The sequence below is a fragment of the Ambystoma mexicanum genome, chromosome 8 (assembly GCF_040938575.1).
Source record: "Ambystoma mexicanum isolate Mex_15411 chromosome 8, UKY_AmexF1_1, whole genome shotgun sequence".
Lineage (NCBI taxonomy): Eukaryota > Metazoa > Chordata > Amphibia > Caudata > Ambystomatidae > Ambystoma > Ambystoma mexicanum.
The window spans coordinates 1,685,800,105-1,685,813,367 of NC_090929.1; the positions used below are offsets into that span (position 1 = coordinate 1,685,800,105).

General features: G+C 45.7%; 1 protein-coding gene across 1 annotated transcript in view; it reads left to right on the forward strand.

The window, feature by feature from the left end:
• Positions 1-13,263, forward strand: part of LOC138473323 (deleted in malignant brain tumors 1 protein-like) — a 911,582-nt gene that overhangs the window by 394,103 nt on the left and 504,216 nt on the right. The window contains exons 19-22 of the mRNA XM_069611989.1: positions 1,665-1,688; positions 1,769-1,804; positions 5,997-6,311; positions 12,493-12,522. Of these exons, the coding sequence (XP_069468090.1) occupies positions 1,665-1,688; positions 1,769-1,804; positions 5,997-6,311; positions 12,493-12,522 (405 nt within the window). The remainder of the gene's footprint in view (positions 1-1,664; positions 1,689-1,768; positions 1,805-5,996; positions 6,312-12,492; positions 12,523-13,263) is intronic.

Here is a 13,263-nt window from a genome sequence, read left to right on the forward strand (position 1 = left end):
TTATTATTTTATAGAATTTCCCTTGCAAAGAGTAGAGTTCATTCTGATGCTGAGTCTTCCCCTGCAAAGAGTGGCGTTCATTCAGATACAGATTCTCCACTGCAAAGAGAGTTTATTATTTTATAGACTCTCTGTTGCAAAGAGTAGAGTACATTCTGATACTGAGTACCCCCTGCAAAGAGAGTGTATTATTTTATTGCATCTCCTCTCCGAAGAGTAGAGTGTATCCAGATATAGAGTCTCCACTGCAAAGAGAGTTTATTATTGTATAACATCTCCCCTGCAAAGAGTAGGGTTTATTTTATGAAATCTCCCCTGCAAAGAGTAGAGTTTATTCAGATACAGAGTCTCCACTGCAAAGAGAGAGTTTATTATTTTACAGACTCTCCCTTGCAAAGAGTAGAGTTTATTCTTATACAAAGTTTCCCCATTAAAGTGGGGGCTTGTTGGCTTGTTCTTGTTCAGTGCCGTTTCTGATACAGAGTGTCCTTGTCAATGGAGAGGGTCTATACTTTTTTTCAAAGCGATGTATTTGATTTTCATGAGAATGTACACCTGCTGACTGGGTTTCCACATTCCATCAACAGTCGAAAAGAGCAAGACAAAACACCCTAAAATCTCTGTGAGGGAAATGCAACTAGCAGGCAAGTGGTGGGGGGCGAGGGCTGGGCGAGTGCTATAGCGTCACTCATGGACCCCTCCCGGTGGTTAATGTTCGACTTGGCCTGACCAACTGCAAAGCATTCCTGGGAACTCCCTGATCTGCATCCTTGAGAGCAACCCCTCTACCGCACTGAGTGACCGCATTCCCTCCTACATGGCGCTTGCTTGCTGTTTGGGCCCACACAATCCTCGGTGCTCAAACTGAGCTTGATCAGCTCACATCTACGCTCAACACCGGGACTGACTATGTCAGCCTAACAAGAACTGAATCCTGGTACTTTTGATTCTGAACTGCCCCCTCAGTCCACTTGGACCCTAGAGGTTGGTTAGGTCACGATCGCTCCTGTTTTCATCCAAGATATCCTTTTTGTGGCTAGTAATTTATCTAACACCCCTGGTACTACACTCAGTGTGACTTCCCTCAGTCTGTTATAACTTCTGTGTTCTTCCTTTGGGATGGGTTTTTGTACAGTATTTCTGTTTGTTCTGTTGCAGATGGTGTGTTTGATTAAAGTATACATATATTTATAGTACCTTGATTGGACATTTGCTTTATTTTGGACTGCAATACTTTGTTGTTTGGTTCACTACTGGGTCACCTTCGCACCCCTCTTATATAGCCTTCCCTCGGCCCTTGTTACCACAAAAGCTCAAGGAGGTGTATATCTTTACGGTCCCTATGTGAGGTCTCAGTGTGTCATTTTACCCCTACTCATCCTTGTACTCCTGTGAGGCAGAATCCAATTTGTCACAGGCTCTGATAGTGGGGGCTGTTGGCATGGAGCTGTCCTGCTACTTGAGTTCCTGGTGCTCAGCGCAGTTCAAGGGTTGATTTTGCTTGTGTTGGTTCAGGTGTTCCTTTAGGTTCAAAGATCATAGAAATTCAGTCTTTCTGGGGTATTTGTTGTAACCACCAGGGTACTTGAAACTTGCTGAATGTTGAAACATCCCCCATCCTGCACCCCTTCTGTGTTAATTGTTATGTTTCCCTCTTCTTGCAGCTGCAAGACCACCATCAACTCCAGGTAATTCTCAGGTCATTTACTCCTGGGTCGGCCACCAAGTCATTTCTGGGGACTGACAGTGTGTCCTCTTTCTTTTCCAGCTCAGACTCGCATCCCTACAAACACATCAACTGAAGGTAGGACGTTTTTCCATTGAAGTCAGTGGGCCTCATTCTAAGTGTGCCGGTCGGCTCACCGGCACCCTTATTTCCGGACCGGCAAACTAAAGTGTCTGCCAGCAGTGGCCACTGTGCCGACAGGTCAGACCCTGCCGGGCGCTGGGGCCACGGTAGGCATACTGTTCACGGAAGCACCGGCACCGTTAGCCATTCTGCCGGTGCTTCATAGTCCCCACTCCCATAGAGTCCTAAGGGACTTACATTTTACCAGTGCCTGACTTTCGGGCCACCGGACTTGTAATAGCCTGGTGGCACCAGGAAGTCAGGCGCCAGAAAAATATTACGAGTCTGGCGGCAATGCTCCTGTAGCAGTGGCAGGGTTACCGCCGGACTCGTAATGAAGACCAGTGTTTATTTTATGTAACCGCTACTGTCCAATGATCCATTGCGACACCCAGCAAGCATTCTGGATGTGGCTTATTTATCATTTTGGCCATCAGTAGCCTCCTGTGAAACTGAACATAATGATAATATTGTCAATCAAGTAAGTAGAATCCCTAATAAGGAAAACTATATTTGGCAAAATCTGGCAGAATATTTTTACATGGAAAGTAACAGGGAACCCTTTGTTTGACCCCCTGAATAGAGGAGCTGTGTTTATGTGTCTGCATAGTGTAGAGTCATGTCAAAGCTACTTATAAGAGAGCAATAAAGATACTGTATTCATCCTGATCCCCGTTCCTCACCAAATCCATCCACACCCAGAACAGCCAAAATCTTTCATGATCTTAGTGTTTGCAAAATGTTGTCACCCACCGAGGGATTGCCTCCTATGTCTATCCTTGCCACACCGCCCCGGATCACGCTTCATCTTCTGTGTGGTGCATACTGGCCGCGGGGTCATCCAACACCCTCTTTTTATCCCTGGGATATGCTATGTTGACTTATACCGTTCACCGCTACCACCCAGGGGCAGTCTCCAGGTGCTCACGTGGCTCTGCAAGAAAGAGGACAAGGTTGGTTAGTGGGGATAGAGGGATAGGATTGCCCCAGAATCTGGAGAAACTGTCTGGATAGTCACCCAAGACAAGTGTTAATTTCCTATCAGCCCTGCATGTTCTCCAGCTTTTCACGGATTCAGCATGTAGCCTCACTGTGGTGAGATACCAGCGGAGAATGAGCTTGAATTAAAGCTTGTTGTAGTGTACACATAGAGAGGGACTTGATGCCCTGGCCTACATTGCCACCCAATCATTGCTGGTCAGCTGATTACCTAAGCCCCCAGGCCATTTCTCCTGACAAGGAGGTCCTGTATGTGGTCCTGAGTCCAGAGACACAACCATATAAAGATCTGAGATTAAGCTGCTTCTTGAAAATATAACCTTGAAAAGATTTCTGAAGTTCAGTAAGCTGTCTGGTTGTGTCCCGCCATCGAACCTCAGGTTGGGGAACTCCTTGTCTTGTCTGGAGACATTCCACTCTGGCAGTGGGCCCGTAGGAGTGGAAGCACATCAATTGTGATCAAATTGATCCCCATGAAACTAGAAAAGGGCAAGCTTCTGCCCTTTGAACATGTTGCCCTTTATGAAACACAAAAGGGGCGCGTTGCCCCGGCTGCCGAAGTTGTTAATGTTCATCCCCCAAATACCTCATACATTTCTTAATCAATTTTCACCAGACCAATTATTTTAGTTTTCTTTTTCTCTTTAGCCTTTAAAAAGATAGTGCACATCCCAAAATAGGGAAGTTAACTTTCAAACCTGATACCTTTGTAAAGAGACCTAATTCTATACTTAAAGCACTAAAGTGATTTGCTGAGAGACGTCAACTAATTCATCATCAGCAAACATTATGAACTTAAATACCACAATGCTAAAATGGATCCACTGCTTTCTTGTGTTGCCCCTGACCTGTCTAGCAGAATAAGCCATAACTAGAAGTAAAAGGAAATGGAAGAGCAGTTCCCCAATCCTGTCGTTTATTTTGGTGCCGGACCAAATAGTTGGACGTGACGTTCCTATTGAAGATCCCATGAAAACTCAGAGCTTGCCCGGTCTTCTTGAAGAAGGCCCAGTCCACCCTGTCGAATGCTATTTCTGCATGAGTACGATGAAGGGGCCAAGTGAGAGGTGTTGATTTTATCCAGAAGGTGGGATGTTTTATAAATATTGTCGAGTGGCTATCAGCTATGACAAAGCCTGCTTGGACAGACTGGATCATATTGAGGCTGGGGTGGTCTCCAAACTGGATTTGAAAATCTTTGTAAAAAGCTTGACCTCAAGATTCAGAAGAACCAAGGGCCTATACACCCCACCGAATTCTGGGCCTTTACATAGTCTACAGATGAGGCTGGGAGTAACTACCGTTGTAGAGTCAGACCGTTGAATGTTAGGAAGACTTAGGGCCTCATTACGAGGCTGGCAGTAGTAATATAGGCAAGGCGGCTGCCGGTATCTTTTTTTCTCCAGCGCCACAAATGGCCAATTGCTGGGTCACGACCTTGCCTGACCCGGTATTTGCCCATTCCTGGGCGCTGGAAATAAATCTTTCCCATTCCCATTGAGTCCATAGGGCTCAATGGGAATGGGGAGGTCGGATGCACCGGCACCGTTATTAATGCTCTGCTCGCGGGTGCCTTTCATACCGCCAGGTCAGACTTGGCGGAATGAAAGGCACCCACAAGCACAACTCGGAGTTTGCCGGTCCAGGCACAACGGTACCGGCAAGCTTACCGGTACCGTTGTATCTGGACCGGCAAGCTCGTAATGAGGCATTGTGTTTTGACTTCTCTATAGCAAAACTGATAAATGTTTTTGATATACAAGTGTTCAATGCAGACCATGAGTGGGACTAGAATCTCAGTTACTGTCCTACTGCCATTCACCCTAATTCTGTGCTGGTACTCAAACATGGGGGTGGTGCATTTCCATTCATCCTTATTCTGTAATGGCCCCCAAAAAAGGCGAGGTCCTTTTCATTCTCCCTCATTCTGTGCTGGTCCTCGAACATGTGGAGGCCAATTGAAATCACCCTAATTCTAAGTTGGACCTCAAACATGGAGAGACCATTTCCATTCACCCCAATTCTGTACTGGCCCCCAAATATGGCGAGGTCCTTTCCATTCAGCCTAATTCTGCACTGGTCCTCAAACATGTGGGTGGTGCATTTCCATTCATCCTTCTTCTGTACTGGCCCCCAAACATGGAGAGACCATTTCCATTCACCCCAATTTTGTAATGGCCCCCAATCAATGCGAGATCCTTTCTATTCACCGCAATTCTGTGCTGGTCCTGGAACATGGGGAGGCCAATTGAAATCACCCTAATTCTGAGCTGGTCCTCAAACATGGGGAGGCACATTCTAATCACCCTAATTTTGTGCTGGTGCTCAAACATGGGGAGGCCAATTCCATTCACCCTGATTTCCTGCTGGTCCTCAATCATGGGGAGACCCTTTGCATTCACCCCAATTCGGTGCTGTCCCCAAAAATGGCAAAGCCAATTCCACTCACCCTAATTCTGTGCTTGTGCGCAAACATGGGAAGGCCATTTCCATTCACCCTAATTCTGTGCTGGTCCTCAAACATCGGGAGGCGAATTCCATTCACCCCAATTCTGTGCTGGTCCTCAAATATAAAGAGGCCAATTTCAATCAGTCTAATTCTGTGTTGCAATCGCATATGGGGAGACCAATGCATTGGCAGTGTTTGGTTACCTTGAGATCAATATGCTACGATGTACCCGATTAGAAGGAGTAATTAAATGATATTCTTGATGCTGTGATAATGCTTGCCACTGTTCATAGCGGTTATGCTACTTCTCTCATGTTTTTTGCATTTATGTGTCATTTCTTGTTTCACATTACTAAGGCTAGCCGGCAGGAGTTCAGAAGAATTCTAATGGTCTGAACATTTAAGTGTGTGTCATGGATGAGAAGTGATGTTACAATTCTTCTGCGATATGATATGGAGTCTTAAGGTGGTTGGCTGTCATTACATGGCCCGTCATTTCCAATGCCGTAGTGTCTTCTAGAATGTTCTGATGCAGTTTTATAATATTGCATCTTGCTCTCGGGCATCTTCCTCGCTGGAGGAAGAACCTTTATATTCTTAGCTTCTGGAGGGCTTCCATTAGACTGGTCTTTATGCCTCTCTAAGGGTGTTGAATGCTCTCTTAGTGTCCCAATTCTTTTCCCTGGTCTTCTATTTCAGGTAATTACTCCATGCGTCTTCAGAATGGTTCCAGCAGGTGTGCGGGCCGTGTCGAAATCTGGTATAATTCCTCCTGGGGGACGGTGTGCGATGATGGCTGGGACCTGAACGATGCTCAAGTCGTGTGCAGACAGCTCGGCTGCGGGTCGGCTCTTTCTGCTCTGAGCATGGCCTACTTCGGTCAAGGCAATGGAAGCATTCTCCTGGACGATGTTGCATGCAGCGGCTTGGAGTCCCGCCTGTGGGATTGCCCTCATTCTGGGTGGAAGAGGCATGACTGTGTGCACCAGGAGGACGCCAGCGTCATCTGCTCAAGTGAGTGCTCTTTCCCCTGCATGCAAAACCGGTGCTAGTTAAAATGACACTGTTCCAGATCATTCTTACAATGACAGCCCTAGGTCATCCCCTTTCCATTTCACACCCGCAAACGGCGTGTACACCAACATTCGCTTGTGAATGAGTGAATGTAGTCAGTGAACTAATCTGGGGTTCAGTGTTCCTATCAAAAAGGCTCTTAAGAGGATTGAATGGTATTTTAAGGTCATTGGGATTACTCAGTGATTGATCAGAAGAGATGTCATGTTTTTAGAGAGTATGTGCTTAACAGGCTAGAGAGGTGAGTGTGATGATAAAGACGAGGTCCGTTGCCCGTCCTTCCCAAGTTGAAGGGGAGTTGATAGGCTACATACACACCAGTGTCTTGGAAATTGAGGCCATTTGAGATTGTGATCATCCTTGGTATTGTGCAAACGTTGCATAGATCAGTGGGACACAGGAAAAAATAACTTTTCCATAAAAGAGGAAACCTGATAATGAACACATCAAAATGGCATTTTCTGAAAATAAGTAGTGTAAAAATGAAGAAAGGAAATCACGAAATTATTTTAAAAATAACCCATCTTTAATAATTAGTTTAAATCTAAACAAAAAAAAACAATTGTGGTCAGGACCAGAATGGTTTAGAGCAGGCGAGTAGGACCAAGGAAGTAGGATATTTTGGAGTTTCTGGGGTTCCCACTGGTGTTATAGCTGTGCCTTTATGGCTGGAAATATTTAAGTGCAAAATAAGCGGTACTCACGTCAACTGAGAGATAAAAAGGGGGGTCTGCTTTTACTATTTAGTAAATGACAAACCAAGAACACATTTTAAAACAATAAAAGGTAATAAGGTGCGTATAGCTTCCTTTTTTGGAAAAAAAGAAAAAAACTAATATATTTTGTTGTTTTAAAATTATTGAATTGAAAACTATCATGTCATTTGCAATTTGATAATCTCAGTTACCATTCTGGGTTATTATTGACTGGCTATTATTTGATAGAAGCAGGCCAGGGTCACCTCTGGCACACACTGCCTTTAGCTCTCCAGCATGTTTTATTTGATGAGGTCCTGGGAGCAAGGAGCATCTACTCATGGATGCGCCATCTGATGGGCGTGGGGGTGGATTCACACTGAAGGTCTACACATTGCATAGCTATTCTCTGAAACATTAGACGAGATGGCCGTGTAGGACAGAAGATGGCTCACAGGTTGGAGCGCTGAAGATGGAACCATCGCTGAAGCTGGTGCCAATGGTTGGTGTTGAGTCTCCAAGAGAATAGATGGTATGGCCTTGCAGGACACATGATTGGCTAATAGGTTCTAGGCCATGAAGTGGGGAAATTGCTGGAAGTGGGGACTATGATCAGTGTTGAGTCTCAGATAGAATAGGTAGCCTGGCCGTGGTGGACACAAGGTTTGCTCAGAGGTTAAAGCACTAAAGGTGGAGCCATCCTTACAAGTGACGGCACCGGATTGCCTTGAGTGTCAGATCAAGTCATTAATGGCGGGAGCATCTCTCAGATAGATGTCTAGGGCAGGTTCTGAGGTTTCTGTGGAGATGTCGCTGCACAGGGCCTGCAGCTTCTCAGCGGTTGCATCCCTGAGGACGAGGTCATTGGACTGCACTGATTGTTGGGAAGTCCTCATCCATCTCCTCGGAATCTGGGTGTCACCCTATTTTCAGCTTCCTCTGGAGGGAGAGCAGTCCAAGTGCTGAGTCCTCAACTAATGGGGGCAATTATGCACCGGCAAGCCTTGATTTGCTCTTCAGGATATTCACCTGGAAAGTAAAGGTTTTGCCAGAAGCGAAGATGTTCTCCAGTCCAGACTTGCACTGTTTTATTTGTGTTATCATGGTTGGTGTTCTCCAAAACTGGCCTCTGTGCACAACTGGTAGGGTTCAGAGGTTACTGTGAGGTAGTGGGTGGGGAGCACTACAGCACACTCCATGGCTATTTATGAGCTATTTCTGGCTTTCAGGCTACTAGCAAGTACTGGTTCCAGCACCAGGAATCTTGGGAATTATGGGTCTTTTCCTATAAAATGCTGATTGCAGAACTCTCCACCATGTGTGGCATCTTCACGAAAGATCCCACACACAGACCATCTCTGTCCACGTGCAAGGTCCCGGAGCACACTCAGAGCCAATCAGGATCAGTTTCCATTCTCTTATCTCTAACAGAGAAACCAGTGAGACAACATTTGCTGCACCTGCTTTGCCCACTGTAAAATCACGGTAAAGAGCAGAAACAAGAGAGAGAAAAGGCAGCTTGAAGACAGAAAAACACAGAGGGAGCGCTACAAGGCACTGAAAGGTTCCTCTCTTTTCTGCTCTGTGAGAAAGGGTCTGTGACCACTTTCTGAAGCTTTCTAAGCTTTTTCCTTTGTTACTCTTTGAGTTTTTGATTTCACTCGACCCCTTTCAAAGGCATGTTGCTTTAGGTAGCATAGTTTTACTGTAAAGATAAGATCTTTTAACTGTTCATCTCTTTGGTCACGTTGCCCTCCTGTTTGGCCGGTTTTGTTAGATGGGCCTCCTTTGGGGGAGAGAATGTTGGCGAGGTGCTACTATTCTGTCAGCACTGGCTCTACTCTTCATTCCCACTCCTTTAAGTAGAGTCCTTTCTCTCAGAAGGAGCCACATTAGGAGACTCTGAGAAAAGAAGGGAAGCCGGCCTAGAGTGCTGTGCTTTGAGTCTACGGTAGTCATCCACTCGGGGGTGGCTGTCTTCAGTTAAGGAGCAGGGGTGTACCTTCACTACTATCATGGCACCTTCCGTGATATGCTCTGACACCCCTGACATCCCTGGAACATTAGTGGCACCTTTTTCTTTCACAATGTCCTCATTGAACATTGAGTGATCTCGCGACCTCCAGATTCCCTCATGTCAAGAGAGCCTTTGACGTCGAGATGTCTCGATGTGGAGCGGCTGTAGAGATTGTTCACCATTATTTGACTCTGAGAGAATTTTGGTGCTGAGGGGGGCTTGGTGCTGGAGGTGCCTTGACGCTGGGGATGCCTCAAAGCTGAGGTAGTTTAAAGCTTAAAGGGCCGGGACACCGAGAGAAGGCTTGATGAAGATAAGACGTTCGTGCTAGAGGAAAACTCAGCACAAGGAGAGCCCTCTTTGCTGATTAAAGAGATCAGCAGCGAGATCTCCATGTCTTCTTCAGCGATCTTCCATGACAGTCATTGTTGCTGGTTCTCTCTCTGAGGGCTAATGGTTCAATTAAAGCATTTTGAGTCAGTCCTCAGTGATGGAGCTTGAATGAACTGGATCAACATGTGATCAAGAGAGAATCTATTCTGATTCCAGTTTATAAAATTCACCACCTGGGCTCAATTATCGAAGCCGGGGAAGGAAATGCATATCCTTCATAAGAAGGGTGAATCCATGGAGAGGAAGTCTGAAATTGAACGAAACTTGGAGAGGGGCATCTCTTTTGAGTTAATTGATATCATACATTCTTTTTGCCACTTGTGTGAGGCTACAGACGATCCCTCGTCAAGGATTCCTTGAAGATCAGTGGGAAAGGCCACAACACCGAAGGCCCTGCAGTCTTTCTCCTGGTGGATGAAGATTCAGAGCTGAAATTGGGGGTCTCATTTTTGCTTTTCCCTAGCAGTGGAAGTCCTTGTGTTGCACACATCTCCTACTGGATGGAAAGCCCACATTGACCAACTACCTAATCCCAGGGGTTCTGATCATTGTCAGAATGTTTGTGTCACATCACCTTTCTGAAACTTCGGCCAGTCAAGCTGGCTCTCAATGTTTCCATCCCTGGTATTCAGAACAAGTTGGCAATAGTACAAACAGATGGCACAACAGCTCTGTGCTATATCTACAAGCAAGGAAGAATGAGGTTGAGGGTTCTCTTGTGGTAGACTCAGCTTTTGTGGCGTTGGGCCATCCCAAGGAGAACTTGCATAAGAGCAGTGCACCTGCAAATAAAACCTCTAAATAGAGCACTGGTGAAAGAACAGGAATGGATGCTCAACGATGAGGCGCTAAACAGCACCCTGGAAGAATGCGGGTATCCAGGGGTAGACAAGATGCCCAGACATAACGTCCAGGTTTCAGGAGCACATATCTCTGGCTAATGCCTCTGTTTAACACCGTGGTCAGGGACATCTCTAGAGAGACTCTCGCTGAGGCCGCTGATCACACAGACCGTCGTGAAGTTCCATCAATCGGTGGCCGCTATTACCCTCATAGCGCCCTTGTGCCCAACGCAGCGGTGGTACGCAGCTCTGCTACAGATTCTCCTGCCTACCCATTGCCTCGGTCACACTTTAGATTGGGTCTCCACTATTAATGTCATTAGTAAGGATTTCCAGGTGTGTTCCTGTCCTTGGTCAGACCATGCCAGGATGACTTTCCTAAGAAACTGAAATGCAGGAGAGCAAAATGTAATTTGGCAAGAAGCGCAAAGCTGCTTACGCGGGACCAAATTGAACCCGTGTTACGGCCTTCCATTAATTTTTCTCCTACTGATTCTGCAGTAGTGATGTCGCAGTTACTTGTCTCCAATCTGGACAACATCACCAATTCCATAGCGCATCTTAAATATAGAAAAAATAGGGAAGGGATAAAAAACAAAACCTGGTTCTCTCCAGAGTTGCCCCTTTCTTTGCCCTTCTGGATCAGGAGGGGGTGGAGTTGGCCAACTATGCATATGACACACAGTAAGTCATCCCCATGGCTGGTACTCACTCCCAGGATGAAGCTGAACTGAACCGTGTCCATACCTCCATGGAGAACTGGATGATATGGAGCAACTTGGCATTGAACAAGGATAAAACCGAGTTGTTGATTTTTGGCACTCAGTCTACGCTGGCCAAGCTTGATCCTTCCTATGATAACCTTCAACTTGGAGAGGTCAAGATAACTCTCAAAAAGAAAGTTAAAACCTTGGGTGTGGTCTTTGACCAACAGCTCAATGTGAAAGCCCATGTAGGAAGTCTTGTATTAGCAGCAGCCTACTACATCAAGCTTTTGGCACATCTTAGACCTTTTTTTCCACAGGCCAAAGCTGAGACTATTGCTAGAGCAATTGTCAGGTCTAGAATTGACTGCTGCTGTTGCCTCCTGGCAGGGCTCAGCAAAACTGATGTTAACAGACTACAGGTGGTGTAAAACGGTGCAGTCAGCGTGGTCGTGGGACCATCCCGTTGTGACCCTATATCGGCAGCCAGACGAGCACTGCATTGGCTCTGTGTGGAAGCACGCATACTTTTCCGCCTATTGGTCATTACCTTTAAATGTAGACAGGGCTTAATGCCCTCGTATCTGCAAGATCTCATCCCTGAAAAAGTGAATAGTAGATCTCTCAGATCTAGCAATCAGAATTATCTGATGCTTCCTAGATGTGGGACGAAGAAGGTGGAAAGGGGAGCTTTTCACATTGCAACCCCTAAAGCATGGATCAACCTACCTCCAGATCTCAGATCTCAGAAAACCATTGATCCTTTTAAGAAAAAAATTGAAAACATGGTAGTTTGCTTGATCCTCTCTGGCAGCTCGGGCTGAATACCTTTCCTGGTCAATTGTTTCTTGTTTAATGTTTTGTTGTCTGCGCCCTGATGCCCATGGGTCCATGGTTTGCGCATTATAAAGTAAAGTAAAGGTAATGGCAGGTCAATGGTGCATCTCCATCCTGGTCTGTATGAGAAATTAACTGAGGGCTCTCACTGTAGTGCGATGTGCGGCTCCATCTGAATTCTTTTCGCAAAAGGTCAGTGGCCGGCGTGAATTCTGGTATAGTCTCTGGATATTTGTTCTAACTTTTGAGATAGATTTGCAGCAGGCAACGCAGGTACACAGACTGTCTCCTCTCCACTTTCCGTGTTAAAAAAAAAACAGATGTATTGCTTGTAATAAGTGGTTAACCATATATTGGCTACATTTAACATTTAACATTTAAATATTTGGACAAGGTGTAGCCATGACCAAGCACTTCCACAGAGGTAATATTTGTTAATGATTATAATTAAGAGAGAGCTACGACTACAGGTGAGTTATTTTCATGATGTACATCCTGTATGTTCCAGTCATTTTAAATGAATGTCTGTAAGTCTATGGATTCCAGCCACAGTGACCAACACTGAGCCTGGACCTCGCAATGTTTGTCCTTCTAATGCTCTTCTATCACTAATGCTCGTGTCTTCTTCTGTAGACGCAACATCCGGCTCACCACAGACTACAGGTATGTTTCCAGCATGTTCTAGTTTCCTCACAATGCCCCACTGGTCAGGCTTGGTGCCAGGACCCACAGTTTGCTCCAACTTGACTACCAGGGTGGATGGGCTTGATCTCAGACGTTACATGTGTGTCTATCTGCACCCTGGCCCTGGATGTGACCCCCTAAAGGACCAACATGGGCTGGAGTCGGCTGTGCTCAAATGGAAGCTCAGCTGGGAATACTTTCTCTCGAATTAATCGAAATGAAATCCTGTATCATATCGCATATTTTAAATTTACCCATCGTCCCAGTCAGGCAGGGACTTAAGGCAGCTCAGACGATGCAATAGACAGTCATTAAGAGAATGGGCCCATTTCTTCTGATACAGCAGTTCCCCTGCAGAGAGTAGAGTTTATTTAAACAATAGGCCCTGAGCAGGGGGGCATTACCATTTCAGGTAATGCCCCAGGCCCATAGTTACAGGCCCGAGCAAAGGGGCCTATTGCTATTAGTACCCTGGCCTGTAAGACCGGGGTACTAAGAGCATTTATTTTCTGTTCCGAAAAGCTCTGGTGTTTCGAACAGAAAAAAAAAACAAAGTTAAAAAAATGGCCGCTGTGGAAAGGAAAACAAAGTCTGTTTTCCCTTTCCATGGCGGCCATTGAAAATGAATGTAAAAATGAATGTAAAAAAGATAAACAAACAAAATGGCGGCTATTCAAAAAGTAGGGAAAAAAGTAAACAAATAAAATGGCTGCTATGGAA